At 36.3% G+C, this 20215-nt stretch overlaps 2 protein-coding genes across 2 annotated transcripts; both read right to left on the reverse strand.

Moving 5' to 3' along the window:
- Positions 1 to 934: 934 nt before the first annotated feature.
- Positions 935 to 4655, reverse strand: LOC117635127 (uncharacterized RNA-binding protein C23A1.09-like). Its single transcript, XM_034369466.1, has 4 exons — positions 4320 to 4655; positions 2832 to 2968; positions 1533 to 1672; positions 935 to 1199 (listed from the first exon to the last, which is right to left on the reverse strand). Exons 1-4 carry the CDS (start codon positions 4537 to 4539, stop codon positions 1154 to 1156), a joined length of 543 nt encoding a protein of 180 aa, XP_034225357.1. The 5' UTR covers positions 4540 to 4655; the 3' UTR covers positions 935 to 1153.
- Positions 4656 to 9084: 4429 nt separating this feature from the next.
- On the reverse strand, positions 9085 to 13845 carry LOC117634360 (transcription initiation factor IIB). The gene is made up of 7 exons (XM_034368436.1): positions 13287 to 13845; positions 12456 to 12480; positions 11008 to 11137; positions 10792 to 10922; positions 10618 to 10706; positions 9664 to 9740; positions 9085 to 9469 (listed from the first exon to the last, which is right to left on the reverse strand). Exons 1-7 carry the CDS (start codon positions 13637 to 13639, stop codon positions 9336 to 9338), a joined length of 939 nt encoding a protein of 312 aa, XP_034224327.1. The 5' UTR covers positions 13640 to 13845; the 3' UTR covers positions 9085 to 9335.
- Between the last annotated feature and the right edge of the window lie 6370 nt (positions 13846 to 20215).

Raw genomic sequence — 20215 nt, forward strand, 5'->3', positions numbered from 1 at the left:
TTACAAATAATTGTCATTCAACATCTTTGTCTGAACCAATCTCTCTCTCTCAACGGGCTCTAACCTAGTAAAAAAAAGTCGTAACTTATAGATTAATAATCTCAAATTTGAACCCTATTACACCTTGATAATGAATGTAAAAAAATACCCTCCCTCTTTCTAATTTTGGGCAAAAAAGGTAAAACATCCTCCATCTACATGGACTTTACACCTTTCCTGCCGGAGAAAGGGGCCACCATATGAGACAGTGAAAAGATGCACTTACCATCAAAATCAGAATCTTCATGTGCACAATCGGATAAGAGTACATTGTGTAGGGGAAGGAGGACCCACTTTTACACTGTTTTTGGAGTCTACGTGGGCGTGACATAAGATGGAAAATGCTTTCTTGATATGACATGCACGAACTTACCCTATCAAATCTTGGACAGGAGAAGGCTAATTTCGATTGTAAAAGAGATGGGCGAAAACATGTTTGGATTTTGCAAGATATTTGTTGATTGTACATGGAGGGAAGAGGAACAACAACAACAAAAAATATCAAGATAAATATGTGAAATTACAAAAATGGTTTGATTTGAAGACAACAACTGAAGATGAAGAGGACCCTCACTCTGAATCATACGAAATTCATAACAATATACACTCAAAATCAGGCACACAAATTTTCAGCCCTGCTTACTGTAAAACTTCCTTTACTAAGATTTCCCTTCTTTGCTTGTTTTGTTTGAAATAGAACCGGGCCGGGTATAATCCAGTTGAAAAAAAAAACGACAGTAAATGAAGAATAGAGTTCAAACTCAACTATGACATCTGCTAGACCTAATTGCAATGGAAACAGAGTATTATAACTCCAACAGCAACATTGCATTTGCTAAGCAATTTGCATGAACTTCAACGATCAGTTAAAAGCACAGATCAAAACGGAAGCAACTACAAGAAGGGATGTTAAGGATATACCATCTCAACGTTTACACATGTAATTAGTAAAATGTATGTACTCCAAATTCCATTCTTGCATACATCTTTTGAAAGTTAGAATGCCCCTGCCTGACGTCAGTGACATGCACCTTGTAATAAAAGCAATATTAAAATTGTGTCACTACTCACTAGCACAAGCATAATAGTGTTGCTGAGGGAAGCAGAACCCAAATCAGTATTTCATCCTTGGACTTCTGGAGCGGTTCAATTGTGGTGATCTACAGGGAAGAGGGAAGGAGCTATCAATTATTATAAGAATAGCTAAATCCGGCTGCTTAAACAATTGCATCCTAAGAGATTTGTATATGCAGAAAAACTAAAACAATTTGATGGATTGAATATGCATATAAAGCATTTATGCATCTAACCACAATTGCTAGGCATGCCACAAGGGGGTTTTATAACTAGTGAATTTTAAAAAAGAAAAAAAAAAGTAGACTTTCTTTGCACAAATATATATGATGTATTTACCTTCACTCAAAAGAGCAGATAGAGGAATTTACGTGAGCATATCAATAGAAGGTAAATAAAGGGTTAACAAGCAAAAGAACCTTCTTGAATTACTTCCAAAGGGACCAGTCATGAAAGCCGAGTTAACAAGGATGGTCCGACCAAAAAGTTTAGTGCCATTCATTGCTGATATTGCTGCATCAGCTTCCTCAAATGTCTCATATTCAATCAGCGCATTACCCTGAAATTGTTTAGCATTAATCAGCATAAACAGGTATCCTACATTTTCTCACCCTATTCTTAAGTAAAGCCCTCTATTGGAGTAAAAAAAAATTATCCAAGAAATTATATGGTCCCGGCATTCTCTTTTCATTTATTTTGAAGATAACATTTTTTAATCAACAAAATACAGCACAGATTGTGGAGGAGCCCACCTCAAACCGTAAGTGACACTAATGATGAACAACAAACGAGATTCTAATCAAGAACTACATCTCTGCTGCCTTCCAATCAAAGAATATTGCAGAATAATGTCTTTAAACTCTCTAGAAACTAATGCCCAAAGAGAAGACCGATTTCTGACCCTCACCCATACTCCGATCCCACCGGACTATGAACTTAAAAAATTTCTTCATCATGAGTTGGCCGACCAAAAGAATAGTTCATAGACCCAAACACTTCGAGTGAATGACAGAGCAGCATCCATGCAGATGAAGCATGAATCAAATATATAACCCATCCAAAAATTCAGCAATTGGATACAATGAAAATTAAACCTCAAAAGAAGAATTTCAAATGGACAAGTGTACATTTATTAACAGGCAAAAAAAAAAAGTAATATATGCAAAATGACAAGTCATAGATTTGAAAACGTCACAAAAGAATAGGCATGTGAAAGGGTCTATATCATGCCTAAAATTCCTAACCAAACCACAGTATGATGACTTGATGGGATATGAATCATAGGATGTGGGTAGTACCTTACATAACTGACTGAAGGTAGCCATAGTTTATGGTTTTAGATAACCAATATATCCATCATGATCAACAACAATAACTTTTTGATAGGAGCAAAAACATTAACTTGGAAATGGGAATCTCAGTATTTGATTCCCATGATGAACAAAAGAATTAAGATCCAACTAAATTTTCATGCACATTGCAAGACCTCAAAGATCCAGACAATTGGATTTGCCTGTGCACATTGCAAGACCTTGAACTCCAACACCATTTCACATTTGATGAATCTGAAAGTGAAAGAAGATACTTTGAATACCATCTTAAGGCAAGAAAACACTACCTTAAGGCTTCAATCCTATATAATAAAAACATTAGTGCTCAAACAGGAGCATGGCCTAGGTTTTGTCCAAAAGCATGAAGATAAAAATAAAAAAACTTACCTTAGCAAATCCAGTGCGACGGTCAAGATTCATATGCAAATTCTTGATTTCCCCATAGTCACCAAATGCATTCAAAATATGATCTTCCTGTGCCTCTTCATGTATTCCAGTGATCAATACAATCCATCCTTCAATAGCTGCACACATAATAACCCAAAAATCACCCAGAAATAAGCCAACCTTACTAAGTGACAGCAAAGGACAAACATATTTGTTGAATACCAAGAATGAGAGTTGGACTACATATTGCAGCAAATGAATCATTAAGACCCATAAAAAATTACATTACCCACTCCTCTCATTGTAACAATAGAAAGAGACAGATCATGGTACCCAAAAAAAAAAATTTAAATGTCTCCCTACAAAGACAGTTCATCCCACAAGGCTTTCATCATAGTGAGATAGGAAGAGACGGAAATTTAAGCTTGATGAAGATCTTTCAAGATAGCATCCAACAACCACAAAAGAATCATTGTAATGTAATGAGCCTAGCTGCATAATCTGGTGAAGAAGCATCAGATTGTTTGACAATACCATCAACAAACACAAGTTTGTTTTTTTACTGTAAGTGCCATATGCACCATCATGCTCCTTGGCTGATTGTAATAACCATCAAGAAGGGTAGACAAACACAAAAGAATTTTTAGAATATAGAGGGATCCCTGTTGGGTCATTAAGCATTCTGTTTTGTGCACCCTATCTTTTTGAATCACAAGGAGCCACTTTTTTTCATTTAGAGTTTCATAACAACCTTAGACCATAATCGTATAGAACAAAGTGGTAGGTCTGGTCTCCTTGGAACTTAACTGCTGGTCTTTTCTTCCACTTGCTTACCAGAAAAGAAAATCGTTCAAAAGCAAATACAACATAAACATAAGTTCTAAATATTCATTCTTGTTACTATCATATCTCACTGACCAAATAGAGAGCCTTGTCCCTTAGCCCTAAACCCAAAACCCGAATCCAATTAGTATTAAACTGTAAATCATATTAAATCTCAGAAACAGCCAGGTGTAGTTTCTTGGATCCAAAATAAGGAAATGTCATTTCATTTTCATTCATCTTTCTCTGCAACCAAACAAAGAAGTCCACAAAACATTACAAATCAAAAAGAAAATTATGAGGAAATAAAAAAATAAAAAGGCCTAGAAGAAGTTATAAAACACGTAAATAGCCCTAATAATCATTTTGTTAAGCCTAAAACAAAATAAATAATAATTACAAGCACAAAAATTAAGAATTAATATCAAATCAAACGAAGCCTAACAACTAAATCAGTCTCGCTCTACAGTTATTTCCCTAACTTCAATCCGGGACCAAAACAGTGACATTTGGAATTATTCACAACTAAATTCCCGTTATCGAGCATTTTCCGAGCAATCAAACAGAAAATCGAGGATCAAAGAAAAAAAATGCCGAATCCGAAGGAAATGACAAATAGAGCAATGCGAGAGACAGAGAGAGAGAGAGAGAGAGAGAGGAACTGACAACGTTGAGGAGCGTAGCCTTGAGAAGGGGGCTCATTCGCATCGAGGAAAAATGGATTGTTTGGGTGGTCCAGGGTTTTGGATTGTGATCTGAGACGTCCTCTTCCTCCTCTGCCTTTGGCTCTCCTAGGCATGGGCTCAACGACTGCGTCCTCCATTGAAACGTTGTCGTCGTGGCCTTCCATAGCTTTCGATCTCTCTCGCTCGCTCTCACTGGTCATTACCGAGAACCAAATGCCTTTCGGTGCAATTAATTAGGACTGAGTACGGTGCTTTCTTTTTTACTTTGCGGGTTCCCGCCAGTTCCCTCCAGTCTCTGTTTGTCAAGCGAACGAGTACATACATTAGTTGCAAGCAACCCGAATAATGCTATGCCAACACGAATTATTAAAACACTTGTCATAATGTTATTGGTTAAAAATAATAAAATAATGTTATTTTCATTTTATAAAAGTCTTTCTCTTGTGTGAGTGATGCAATTTTCTCTAAACAAGAAAAATGATGTTATTTTGTTTTTGAATACAAGTGACAGTCTAAACTACAAAATGGATAAAATTTTCTCATACACACACTACCAAGGTGTCATGGAAAGTTCGAACATGAGATCACGGGTCTTCAAGTCAATATCTTTTACTACTATGCTAGACTCTGTTGAAAATTAGTTAGGGATTTTAATCACATATGTAATAGATATTTTAAATTTTTTTTAAAAAAAACTATTTATCTTATGCATCTAATAGATGACTAAAATTAGAAGTCTTTAACTAATCTTTTACCAATAAATTTTAATTTGAGAAGCTCTCGTAAAACGAAACACTTGGTTAATAAATTTACCACAAAAAAGGTTTGAATACCTTTTCGATTCCTATGGTTTTGTTTGAAATTTCAATCTGGTTCTTGTTTTTTTTTTTTTTTTTTTGGTAATGAGGCTCTTGTGCTTTAATCTATTAATTATGGTCATTTTTGTCTAGTTTGAACATTAATGTGTGCACGTTGCATATGTAGAGACTCGAACACATCAAAGTAGATTAACGTTAAATAAAATTGGCTTGTTAAAGAGATACACATTGATGAAATTGTTCAAATTCAAAATATATTGACCAAAATATAACGTCGAGCAACATACAGGAAAAACACATTGTTATTTGAGTTCCAAAATGAAGAAAGCACAACCATTTGAATTCCAAAATGAAAAAAAAAAAAAAAAAAACTTTTCTGTTGTTTTTATTCTCTTATAAAATGAGTATCAACAGTTTACCTACCCACCCATACACGCACAAAAACTCAAAACCCTAATGAGAAATGTTCGAATCCAGCAAAATGCTAATCTTACCTAGCAACTTTTATTTAGTCAATTTTATCTTTTTAAACAAAGTTTTAAATTTTATATATAACTAAGGGTTAATTTTGATTTAGTACCTTGAACTCTTACCTTTAAGGCATGTTTGCTCATGCACACTCAATTTTAACTATTACATACCTTAAACTTTTCAATCTTTTGCAATTTGGTTCTAGCATTAACTTCACTGTCAAAATTTCAGTTAATTGCTTGCGTGACAAGTCTGGGTCTCACTCACCTATTCGTTTATTCAATGTCAGTTGAAGAGTATTTTCGAGTAATTGGTGTCTTCCCACCCATGAAGAACACATTACATACATTAATACCAAACCATTTTTGGACAAAATACCCAAAAATACCATTCAACTGACATTGAAGGAAGCGAAAAAGTGGGACCCAAGCTTGCCACACAAGCAATTAACAGAAATTTTGACAGTGAAGTTAACTCCAGAACCATATTGCAAAAAATTGAAAAACTTGGGGTAAAATTGAGAGTGCATGAGCAAACATACCTTATGGGTAAGAGTTCAGGGTACTAAATTGAAATTAACCCTTAAAAAAACATTATAATTAGAAGGATTATTGCTTATACACAAATCTAAGAATTTTATTTTTAATTTTAGGGTTAATTACAGTTTAGCACCCTGTAGTTACACCCTTAAGATAAGTCCTTATCTTCTCAATTTTAAGAATCACATACCTTTGTCTTTTAAATTCATTACAATGTGGTTCTGCCGTTAGGGTTTCTGTCAAATCTCGCCTACGTGCATTGTGGGTCCCACATTTTTCAAATTTTTTAATTTTTAATTAATTAAAATATTAATAAAATATTAAAAACAAAAACAAAACAAAAATTTATTCTCTCTCTCTCTCTCTGCATTCCCCCGATCAAGCTCCAACACCCAACCCTCAAACCCATATCACATCCACCCTTCATTGCAGTGCAACCACCCAGCGCTCCTTCCCCTATGACCACCGCCCTCCAACCCCCAACGAACCCATAACCCTAACCCCCTGAAAGACCACTCCACATAGCCCTCCCCCCTCCTCCCTCATTATGTTTTCACCCAGAAACCCTAAAACCCACCCACATATGCAAACAATGTTCGATTTTTATTTTTTGTTTTTGTCTTTTCCAATTTGTTGGTTTTTGAATTTGCAGAGAGAGAGATGAAGACTAGCAGATCTCACCAGAAAGCATTGACTGACGGTGGCAACGAGGTCTGTATGATGGAGAGAGAGTGGTTTTTGTTGATGTATGCGTTGTTTGAATTATGCTTTGTTTGTGTTTTGTTTTGAATTATGCTTTGGTTGTGTTTTATGATGAATTATGCTTTCTTTGTGTTTTGAATCAAATTATGCTTTGATTTGATGTATGCAATGTGTTAAATAAATAGCTATATTATTGAATGCTTTCTTTATTCAATAAAAGAAAAAGCAATAGAACTAATTAAGAACTACAACTAATTAAATAAAAGACAAGAAATACCACTCATTAAATAAAAGACAAGCAATAGAACTAATTAAATAAAAGACAAGCAATACAACTAATTAAATAAAAGACAAGCAATACAACCTAATGGTTTTCATCATTTTACCAATCAGTGTTGCTAGGTATCATTACTGAAAAGCATTCTTCTCATAACATCCATTCATTCTAGCTTCTAAAATGACTTTGTTTCAGGGGACATATGGCTCGTATCCATGGCCATGGCTTCCCGATCCTTCTTTTCCATGTCTTGTTTGCATGCATATTCCCTTTCACTTGCAAATTCTTCGTACATTGCCTTCTCATCCGCATCTCTTTTCATGTCTCTCTCAATTCTCATTGTGCCGTTTAGAGCAATTTGCTCCAAAAATTTTGTAGTATCATTGGTGGAATCACTTCCTTACTTGGCCTTCACCACCTTTCTCCCAATAGGCCTCGGCTCCTTTTAGATTGGTGAGTCTTGATTTAATCCAAAGGCGAATCCGATGCCATTGAATCGTGGAGCGACGTCTCATTCAACATAACGGTCGGACTCATGGGAATAATTTTGAATCTCGAACAATTTTTTACAACCTCCCAACATCGGTGATTGTTGAAGATTTTTACCTTGGCCAATAGCACCGAGCAATATTTGTGCTTGCATAATTTATTTTAAAAAATATATTGAAAATTCAAGAAAATTTGAAAAAAAAAAAAAAGGACATTAAATTTAATAAAATAGCAATTACAAATAATTTACCTTGTTGCCAAGATTTTTGCCGCTTCGAACATTGTCCCTCACTTTTGTCAACACATCTCTCCATTTCTCCAACTCTTTATTTAAAAATTTCCACCTACTAGCCAAAGCCATTTCCATATGAGCAGAACCCGATATTTCACAAAATTTGGCATGAATTTTTCTCCACATATGAGAGAACTTCATCTCCTTGCCCGTGATCGGGCAATGACCAACATGAACTCAACACTCATACAACAAAACATCTTCCATGGTTGTCCACACCCTTCCGACTTTTATGGAAGATGCCATTTGTATTTCAACACAAATGAAATTTGGAAAGTGAAGAAAATTTGGTGTGGAAAGTGAAAAATATTGGAAGAGGAAGAAAATATTGGAAGATTTAGTGTGGAAAGTGAAGAATATTGGTAGGTATTTATAGAAAAAAGTTTCAAAAATTTTGGTTTTTTTTTTTAAAAAATGTTTGAATTTTTTTACAATTTTTTTTAACAAAAAAAGAAAAAAGAAAAAAGGCAGCCGTTGTATTGGATGACAAATAATGATCAGACAACCTAGAACGACAGTAAAAAAAAAATTTAAGACCCACCTCCTGCTCAGGCTGCTGAAGCTCGTTGCAGGCGCAACATAGGGCTTGGGCCCCTCCTGCCCAGGCCAAACCGCAGCAGTGGAAGTGCTCTTAGGATGGATATGGTTCAGTTACCAAATTGACGTCAGTGACAACCAAATTCGTGAATCAAGACCGAAGGACCACGAGCATCCAATGTCTACTTTCAGTTCATGGAAAAATGGTTCAACTCGATGTAAGAGGAGATGAATTTTGACGGAAAAATAGGCAGAGTTAACGGAAAGGAACACTGGTAGAACGTGAGACTTAATTTGAAGACGATATGCCATGCAAATCGGGATATAAACATATGTAGAGTATTGGTTAATCCTGCACAGAAGAGTAGAGTCACAAACCTCCACGTCACGCTACTCATATGCTTCCTTTATTCTTTTACTAATCAAGCTTAAGAATGTGCTCCAACACAAGACATTGGGCTCTCATTAACCTTGCACGAATTTCAGCGGATTTGAAAATAGATCTTTTAGCCCAAAATATTCCTCCACTTGGAATATCCAATTCATTTGCAATAGCCACAGTTTCATTGAACGGTTTTGGAATTTTACCAAAATTTAAATAGAATCTAAAATGATCACAATTTCAGGCAGATAATAGGCGAGTTTATTTTGAATTTCAAAAAAAGTCAGAAAACATGCTATTTCAAGCATATATCTCAATTGCGTCAATTGAAAGATATAATTTAGTGATTTACTATGAAAAAGAATTCTCAAAACAATTTAAGCCTTCTGCATTGTTCATACATTGGACAGTTAAATACAACCCAAGAAGAAGCGCCCCAGTAGAATTCATATTCCTCCTCGTTCTTGATGAATTCGCTTGGCCTACATTTCAAGGGCTGCAAAGATTCTTGAGATCCTCCTCCTTTGCATACCAGTTGGGTATTATCTTTGATACATGGGGATAAAGGTCTTTGTATGAGTTTCTGATTGTTCCTTCTGCTACTCCTGTAGCAACTGAGATATCTGCACTCACAGTGGCCATTACTTAAATCAGCACTTGTTAGAAAACCATAAAAATTACGGGTGATGTGAAACCGATCAAGTCTTGGATCTACCAATAAACCCATTAATTACAGGTGATGCAGGCCATATGTTCAGTTCACAAGCTTTCAACTACATTTTTCAATTAGTTTCTAAGAGGGAGGACGATACTGAACCTTTGAGAGGCTTCTTATCGTCTGAAAGCTGAGTGATAATATAAATAACTGCTGCTGCTATCGATATAGGGCTCCTCCTGGAATTGAGAGATGAAAAAGAAACAGGCCATCATCAAAAGCAAGTACTATAAAGTTCATCATAAATCAAGGACCGATCTCAAGATAAAGAATCTATCAAGACAACAAATGTATGAATCAGATATTAACTTCTTCAAACGGACCCAGGGAATGCCATTTGTGACCATTATGTCTAATGTTAAGGAATCAAAACCATTATGATAAACTTTTCATTATGTCCCGTAATTCCTCATCACTGTCCAAAACAGGAAGTGCAGGAAAATGAACAAAACAAAAAGTGGTTCTGATCAATTCTTAGGGCTCATGTCAAAATTGATAAGGTGAAGTAGAAAAAGGGGGAAAAAAAAGAAAAAGAAAAAGAAAAAGAAAAGAAGTCTCGTTTAAACAGCTTGCCAAGAGATTGACCCAAAAAAAAAAGACTGCCAAGCTCACCCAAAGATGGCCTAATATTTGAAGAGAGATTGGGCATTCCTTAAGTCATTTAGGGCTGTTTGAATAGTTGAACACAGGATTGCACAAGATCATTTTGTTTATTAGTCCAATTTGCCCCTCTACATAGCACTTCACCTTATATCATCCAATCCTTTATGATGCCTTGCCATTGGTCTCCACAATGAATGTTTTAAACATAAACAATTCAAATCAACTATTTTGATCATGTTATGTTTTTCAATATTTCTGGGTCCATCCTTATCTTTTCCGTGATGATGAGGAAAAAAAAAGAAAAGAAATCAGTGGAAATTGATAAATGGTGCAAATGAATCTATGGGACCATGATGACAGTATACACAATAAGAAAGGTAAAATCAGTCATGCAAATATGCAATCATGAAAATATACATTATTTTCAGCATAATGCATAACAAAAGGAACTACCTGATATCAAATTCTTCCGATTTTTGCACAGCTTCTTGGGCAGCTTTGACTGCTTGATTATTCATTCCAAGATTGGAACAGAAGCGCCTCTACAGTTAAGTTGCTATTAAGTCAGTAGAAACTACAAACTAGGAAAAAAGTAACTAAGATTTTATGCCTATATATGTAGCTCACCATAAAGTCCCCAGCATGTATTGTTCCCATCTCCACTGACTGACCCTTCTCTAGTCCCAGTTGTTTCACTATATATTCTTTTGCTCGGCCAATTTCCTTCTTTGAAGCTCCATTGGCGACGGAGCAAATTTCTATTTGAAATCCACAGGTTCAGGGAAGCTCATACACAAAGTAATTCAGGAAGCATCCACATGTTAAAAAAGTCATAAACTGTACCCTTTACAGTGCGTGGCTTGTCTTCTTGTCGACAAGCAATATATAGGCAAGCAGCCAATAATGCATCCTGATTTCTTCCTCTACTAGATTTCTGATCTTCCACCCTCTTATATATCTCATTAGCCCGATCCTTCAAATCAAAACATAAAAGCCTCATCATCTAATACTCAAATCCCATGAAATAGCAGGGTATGAATATAAGTTCTTAAGATCCCTTTTATTAGTTTTTAAGAAGGAAACAGAAGATTTTATTAATCTAAAAAAAACAACAATGCAACAGTAATGAACAAACAGTCCACCGAAGGTACAATCATAACCTTCTACAACCAACTAAATGTAACAACACAGACTACAAGAAGTGCTTAAGATTCCTGTACATAAAAAAGAATATATACTTTTCAAGATTTTACCAGAAGTTTTTTGCTAAAATAATTATCAACTACATGATGCAAAAACATAAAAATCAGCACAAATAATGTGAATTCACAACTTGTTATCACACTCCTAATTGCAGCAGATATGTTAATACAAGTTTCGCTGTGATGTGAAGATAATGCACTCTCTCTGTCTCTCTCAAAATTAGAAAATAAATAAAAACCCTGAATCAAGTCTCAAGGATAACCCATCCCACTCGACTTTTATAATGTTCCTCTCAAGCCAAACGTGCCACATCAAAGCAAGATGGAACAGCTACAGAAGCAACTAAAGCCTATTCTCTATCAAATTTTATAATCCAACAAGATCACCAAATCAGTATTCACCCAATCAGCACCAAATGGAAAAAAGACCAGTATCCAGAAGTAAAATGATCTACTGATTGTCCACCCTTTTATCCATATACCGCTAGCTCAATTAAAAAAGGAAAATTTATCTTCAACTCAGATATCAGTGAACGAAACAGTTGAATCAAACAAGACAGGCATAGTAGAAAAGTTCGTCTGAAATGTTTTCCCCGGAAAAGTATTATGTTGAAAAAGTAATCAATAAATAGACACAGGGTTTTCACTTGTAGCCACTACTGTTTTTCAATTATATAATTAATTTATCAAGGATACTTGTAGAAGCAAAATACTGTAAAATGAAAATGTGCAGTAGTGGTCTGGTGCTACTCAGAATTTTCTCAGAAATAATGCTTATCATCCCCTACAAGTATGATTATGTAGTGCAAGGCCATGGACAAAGTTTTAGCATATACTTCAACAAATATTCAGAACTGAATTTGTAGTAACTTTTATTCTCTTATAATATAACAGCCATATTTCATTCCATATTTCATTTGTATCACACAATCACAAAATAAAATAATGGACAAAGCTTTTCTTTGACCTTAAATGTATCCACAATAATGGGTCGCTAAAATTTTATGCATGAATTTGGTAAGCATATGAGCGTACTAGAACTATTAACGGTCCCCATGAATAAATGTTTATAGTACGCAAATAGCATACCTTGATGGTTGCAACAAGGCCCAACCTGAAATACAATGTTACAATATCAGCTATTTTTCTTTATAGTAGTTTACAAATAATCTCATTGTAAGAGAAATTTAACACATCATGTGAATAAATTTTGATACTAATACTATATAAATATCATCACACATTACAATAGGGAAGAAGCAAGATTTTGAGAGATGAAAAAGTGTATAAAAAAAACCAATCACCTATGAGTTTTAAAAATACTGATATTTGAATATCCACTCTACTCTAATATATGTAGGATTGAACTTAATAGTTTAGTTGTTTTAAAAAAACTAAAAAGCTTAATAATTTCAATTTGTCCAATGCAATTGATTACAGTATACCTGAGATTAATATTTCAATCTCCTCATATATCTATCAACTTAGATTCATGAAACTACATGATGATCATAAAGGGCAAAACTCTCATTTGATTTAAAACCAAATTCCAAATTTAATCTTGAAAAGTTGATTAACAGTTATGGTTTCAAATTGTAATAAAAATTTCCCAACCCAAGCTAATTAGATGTTCAGCTTTGGATTTTCAATTTTCATTTCTACTTTCCCATTACCATTCAGCATCCTCCTCATCCAAATTCAACCCTCAAACGAAACCGGAATCCAGTTTAAAAAAACCTTAAACTACTACAGACCTCTGCCATTTCTACTTTCCCATTACCAATCAACATCCTTCTCATCCAACTTCAACCCTCAAAAGGAAACCCAAAATCCAGTTACAAAACCTAAAAATACCAGAAACCTCGGATTTTTCTACGAACCAAAATACCTTCCCCCAATATCGCAGCAACAAGCACATACCTATCAGACATGGTGGCAATGGTTTTGAAGGCCAGAATCAAGCCCCGATCCGGATTCGACCCACGGTTCTGCCACCGCCCCAACGACGAAGATAAGAATTCACCAGATGCCCCATTAGGCTTGGCTATGACGGTGGACAACCCGCCATCGGCCAATAGTGGGTTGGTGGGTCCACCAACACGGACCGGGTCGTTATCGCCGGACTCGTTCGCGAAGGTACGCCACTCTGAGGTCTCGTCGATGGAATGAGATTCCAACACTAATCCACACTCGGAGCACACCGTGTCTCCCGCCGAGTGGTCGAAAACCACCTCCGTCTGGCGCTTGCAGTCTGAGCAATACGCATCGGACATTTCTCTATAAGATTACAGTATTTTCTCGGGGAAATGGTCTTTGGGAGATGGGAAAGTGTGGAAGATGAGAGTTTTCCTTTGTTGTTTCTTTCTCCCCTCGTTTGGGTGAGCTGAAAGATCTTAATAGGAGAGGAAGGGGATGTGTGGGTATTTATAGAAAGAAGGATTGGAGAGTATTGAAGGGACTTTCTTAGGAAAGTCATGAAGCCTTCATGACGGCAACTGTTTGGACATACGTACTCTTTTGGGCTCTACTTAGATTGGGCTTGCATTCTTGTGTTGGACATGGTATTGGACATCCCCTCTTTCCTCCTGGACATGTTCTCTTTTCATTTTTGTTACGTTTGACCGGGCTGGACTGAGCACGACCAGAATATAGCCCGTTATGTAAGGTCCGGCATAGTTCAGCCCATATTTTTTGGCGGGCCAGGATGAGAAAATTTGGTCCAACTGGGTGGCCCAATAAGTGAATTATATTTTTTTAGAGAAAAATAATTCATAATTTATAATGTTTACATATTAAATTAAGTCTATTTCTTTTCTCTAATAATAAATTTTAAAAATCATTGCTTTCTTTAAAAATAAAATAATAATTTTGTTATTCAAGTTTCAATTTTTTAAACCCGAACAATAGTCTAGCCTTTTTCTATTTAAATGTACATTGGCTTCTTTTTCCAACAAATAATAAATCTTATTAGTATTTACATAATTGTTAAAGGAGTGAAATAAAATTGTTAAAAATAAAAAAATATTCAAAAAAAGCAATCCATAAGTCAAGCTTAGAGGGGACCCATATCGGCCCGTTTAGTGGCCTGGCATGAGCCCGCCCTGGTCCTATAGGGGTTCTTAGATCTAGGTCCAAAACGATTATCTGGTATTGGATTTAGTCCATGCATTTTTAGTTTTAGATGTAGGTCCTTTGACTTTATTTACTTTTTTTGTTGTGTCGATTTTACCATTTGAGGTAAATAAGAAAAACATATTGAAAATCTAAAATTAATGCATAATTTCCTTGTAATTAAATTTTGAATTCTTTCCTTGATAATATTTACCTAATATATACCATTTAATCAATAAAAGTAAGACCCACATATTACACCTATGCGATGGACAATAGGATAATATATCTATACCATGGGATAATATATCTACATCATAGGCTCAACAAACCACAAAACATCTTACATATAAATAAGGTGGAAAAATAAACAAGCAGAATATTAAATTACCTATAACTTAGGAACATAAAAACATAAGTCAGACAGTATATGCTACCTATATCTCTGGTACATAAAAAAGATGAGTGGTAAAGCGTATGTTACCTATAACTTAGATTCATAAACAAAAAGGCAAAAAAGTGTGGTATGTAAGAACCCAAAACAAAATATCTAAAAAGAAAGAAAATATCTAAAAAGTAAGGAAAATATCTTTTAGCAAAAAAGACCAATTTGCCCTCGCATATTTTAATGGGGGAAAATTTGACTTTTTAATCGAGAAAGAATTTGGGAATTCTGCTTACGCCATTGCGTAGAGCGCGGCGAAATGAGTTCGTAGACACGGAGTAGACCCGAATCGGAGCCGTAACGAAGAAGACATGGTCTAAAAATCGCGAAGGGCAAAATGGTAATTTGGCCAAAAAGTCAGACTTTTTATCTCTCTCTCTCTTCTCCCCCGTCACTTTCTCTCTCTTCCTTCTCTCTCCCTCGCGTCGCACCCAGCCGTGCGCCCGTTCGACTTCCAGGCGACGGCCCGGCCACCACAGGCCGAGCCGATCTCCGCCGTGGGTACCATCGGGTCCGCCTCCGTCTCGCCGTCAAGACCTGACCGACCTCCACCCCGGGGCCGCCCTGAGTTGGCCGGAAAACCATGTTTTCCGACGGAGGTTCCTTCGAAGCCACCCGAACTTCCAGCTCAAAATTCTCCTTCGTTTCTCCACCAAATCGATCGAGTAAGGTATGTTTTCTCAGCTATTTTTCGTGTTCTAGCTGATGGATATATGGGTTTCGATCGATTTTAGCTCTAAGGGGTTCGATTTTCGACTTGAAATCTGGCCGGAACTTCGGCCGCTCGAAACTACTGTTTCTGGTCACTTTTTGGGGTATGCCTAAGAACAAAAGTGACTCCAAATGGGGTGTTTTACCTAGGGTAGGAGTTTGGAGTCTTGGTTCCGAGATTTTTCGGCCACCCGAAATCGCTTTGGACACCCAAAGCTGCCCTCGCGTGCTGGAGCGCGTGGGCGAGGGTAGTGAGGTAATTCTGTGCAGTTTTGTGACCCTCGTGTCGTCACGAGCATGTGGGATTTCGCGGATCTCGATTCGGAGTCCGTTTGAGCCCCGAACGGATTTTCCATATTGTGCGATCCGTGGGTGCAGTGTCGTTAAATCGTCGGATCGAGCTGAATTTTGGATATGTCGGTCTACACGATGTCAGGATCGTGTAGGATTCGACGGATTACGAATCGGAGTCCCGGATACTCCTAAATCGCGAACCCTGGGGCTAGGGTTTGGATTTTAAGCGATAACGCGATTTTGGCCAATCCGACCGTCCGTTTTGGACCAAACTCGCAGAACATGGTTCCCTCTCTGTAAGGAACCTTCAGGGAAGCCCAGATTGGCCATTGGAGGTCGGGGATCCACGGGGTCCCGGGTCGGCTGATCTGGCAGTTTATCGCTTAGTTAAGCGTCGGACCTTCCAAAACTGGTCCAAGTGTCTGAGAGGGCTAACGTGGGCATAAGAGTAACTGGGAATGATATGCACGTATTTCTAGGAGCCGGGGGCATGGTGTTTAGTTGAAATTCTTTTTATTCAACCGTTTATTAATTTAATCTTTATGGGTAATCAGGCACCAGGAGCCCGACAGGACACAGAGGAGAACTTCAAGAGGTCCAACTAGCTCGGACCATCAGTGAGTGGACTTCCTTTCATAAATTATTTTATATAAATATATTATATAGAGAATTTCTATAAGTAAGATTTCATAAGTGATTTTATATAGATTTTATCTAAATGAGTTTTATAAATGAGTTTATTTGAATAAATTTCTTTATTTGATCTAGAGTAAACCTTATTGTGGTTTCAAACATGATTAGTATAGTAATAGTTTTATAAATCTGTGCTGCTTATTTACCAGTTATAGAAACAGAGTTTGAGATTGGAATCAGTGAAATAGCAGCACAATTTGAGATTTCAGTTATTAATAAGATTTTCTTTTTCTAAAGGAATTTATTTTAAACCCACCTCGTACCCATTTTCTTTGGTGATTACCCACAGTTGGACCGATGTCTACGGACATCCAGTCCGATTTCAGTTTATGTCAGTGCACTCGACTTTGCCTCACGAGTTTCGGGGACGCTCGGACCGTGAGTGCCAGAATTTGCGGCTCGGCAGACTTGGTGTCCCGAGACCTGCCAGGATTGCGGCTCGGCTGACTCTGTGTCCCCGAGACCTGCCAGGATTGCGGATCAGGCTGACTACGGTCCCCTGCATCCTGCCAGAGCGACTCGAGCTGACTTGGTGTCATCGAGGAATCTGCCGGCGGGACAGGCTGATCATAGTCCCCTGATTTCGCCAGTTTGCGGCTCGGGTAGACTGCGTGGCGCCCGAGACCTGCCAGGGAATTGACGGATATGACAGGGGTACAAATAGGTGGTATTTTCAAAGGATTTTGAGTTTTCTTTTATTCAAGGATGACTTTCAGTTATTTTATATCGGTTTCTTAGTATTTGCACATTTATATCTTTATATCTTTATTCGGTTATACTAGTTCTTTGATTTCTCCAAGCAGTGATGTCTTTATATATTTGATCGATTATGTAAGTTTATTCATCAGCATACTGATTCATGCTTATAGAATTTCTTATATTGAAATATAGTTAAATTATCGATATATATATATATATATATATCCTTAGTTATTTCAAAACGGGGGTATTATATTCTGGCTTGTTTTTAAGAATTTTATTTTGTCCACTCACAGTTTAAAACTTGTTTTTCGCCCCTAGGTCGTAGAAGTGCACAGGATCCACCACCGGGCCACTCATAGCCTCCACGCTTCAAAGTCAGGTAGAGTTTGTAAAAAAATCCCTGAAAACCCCGTGAACTTTAGAAAATTGCTCTGATATCGAGTTTTAGTGGAAAAACTGAAACTGGCAAATATTGGTTTATCCTATTCTGGCAGTTGGTGTGGATTTGTTGAATGTTTAACAGGTGAAAAGTTTTGGGATTGGTCAAAATACAGGGGAGACTCTGCCGAATTTTCGGCAGAAGTCTAAAGGAATTTTAAGGGAAGTTGACGTAAGAAGGGTAAAAAGGTCCCTTATGCCCGACATTCGCCAGGTGTCAGACATGCACAGGACTTGGCTCGAATTCCAAAGTGGAAATTGGGTCGGGTCCTGTCATGGTACCTATATCTCATGTATGTAAGAACACAAGTCAATTAAAAACTTATTGTTTGGTTAAAGGAATATGTTACCAATAATTTAGATATAAATATAATATGAAGAAAAACATATCAAAAAAATGTATTACCTATATCTCAGGTATACTATACTTAAAAGAACAACTATAAAGAACAAAATGACTGAACCTGATTCAAAGTTGAGCATATATTCAACACAAAATAATAATAATAATAAAAGAAAAAGAAGAAAAAGTTGATACTATGACTGCATAGCAAATGGATATTAGACCATGCTTCAGCGGTCATTTGTGCATTGGGATGAATCCCAACTCTGAATCTCCATTATTTTCTTATATATTTTAACGAGTGTTTGGCTTCCTTTGAGTACTAAACTCACTCCATTATTTCTTTCTTATGTCAGTGTACAACATTTAAAAAAGAAAAAAAAGAGTCTTCCTAATTAGGTGCTTTACTTACCATAAATTTAGTAATTTATTATAAAACCACCATAAAAATTTGCTGCAGTTAATAACTTCATTATTTCTTACGTTTTATGTGCTCAAGAGTAAATTGGATAAGGAAAGAAATATAATATTGGATAGTTATCTCATTAAGGTAAGTAATCAAAGATAATGGGCAATATTAGAACAAAAAATAATTTTAAAAATATAAAAATCAAAAGATTACATCATACAATATTTAAAAAGGAATGTAATCCTATGTGGCACAAAAATCAAAGGACTTGTATCAAAGTCACCAAATTCGAGGATTAAACCCAACTCCTAGATGAGAATTTGGATCTATATCAACTTTTCTATTTATTTATTAAATGGGTCGGCCAGACTCGTTTGATGCCTCTAATGGGAGAGAGGGGGGAGGGGAACAAAAACAGAACAAATCCCGATCGATACATACTTTGATTTATTTTTTTTTAGCACTTTGGTTTTGTATTTTTATGAAAAAAGTAATCAATTCAAAAAATCAACATGTGTTTTGGTTTAGTGGTATTTGTCTCTACTTAGTTAGTAGAGATCCTAAGTTCGACTTATGACGAGGATGATATGTATTTAGGATGAGTTCAATACCTAATTGTGTGTAATATTATTGTGGTGGTGGTGGTGTAGTTTTATTGTGGGTGTAGTATTTTGTAAATATCATATCAATCCTATAAAAAAAACATTAATAATTTTTGTTTGGGTGAAAAAAACAAAACCAAAATATTTGGACCTATAAGTGTTATAAATTGTATTGGTAAATTCAATCTAATAATGACATTTGTCGATGGAAATTAGTAATTTTACGTGTTAGTCTCAATCCAAAATTTGGATTCCAAATGTGCCAGTTGTCTAAAAGTGACACATAGGGCAATATGCGAAATATTCATGTGTCATTGCCAATCCTTAGATTGACATGTCTTTAAAAATTCATTGATAATTCTATAGTATCAGGTAGGTCCCACATACACATTCAAAATTTTCCTAAAATCATTTTGCATTTATGTATATATTCAAACCCTTGTTTCCTATGAAACAATACTTTCAAAATGTTAGAAAAGATGACTAAATACTTTAGCATAATCAAATCAGATTGGTGTTACCACAAAGAGCTACATCATCGACCACGTATTTTGACATGGACTTGCAATGGGAAACTGTGTTCATGGTTGGGGTTTGTCTAAAAAAAATAAAAATGATTCTTCGAAGGTGCCCATGTTTTGCAATTTGTTACGATAGGTATTTGAGCAAAATTCTGCACGGGAAATATTCGCCTCTTGATTCTTCAAACCCTAGAATCTCATTCTCTTTTCTCCTCATAGAACCCTGTGAAAAAGGTCGGAGTTAATAGACCACACCCGATGGGTGTTGGCCAAAGGCCCTCTGATGCCTAAGTTAGTTTGATTGGATCTTGAAAAAGATACGACAATAGCTAAAGTGAACGGAGTTTTCTCTCACAGGAAGAATCGGGTGGCCGGAGCCATGTGTGGTGGTTGGAGCCGTGTAGGAGAGAGGAGATAAAGAGTAGCTGTAACACCCCGACTCCAAATTTAATCCCTTATTAAAATTATTTAAGGGAAATTACAAATTTACCCTTGGGGTAGGGGTATTTTGATCATTTTCTTACCCGAAATGAGTTTGGGGTAGTGAATAGTATTTTTGGGGAAGGTCGTACTGAGATGA

Source organism: Prunus dulcis, chromosome 7, assembly GCF_902201215.1.
Source record: "Prunus dulcis chromosome 7, ALMONDv2, whole genome shotgun sequence".
Classification (NCBI taxonomy): Eukaryota; Viridiplantae; Streptophyta; class Magnoliopsida; order Rosales; family Rosaceae; genus Prunus; species Prunus dulcis.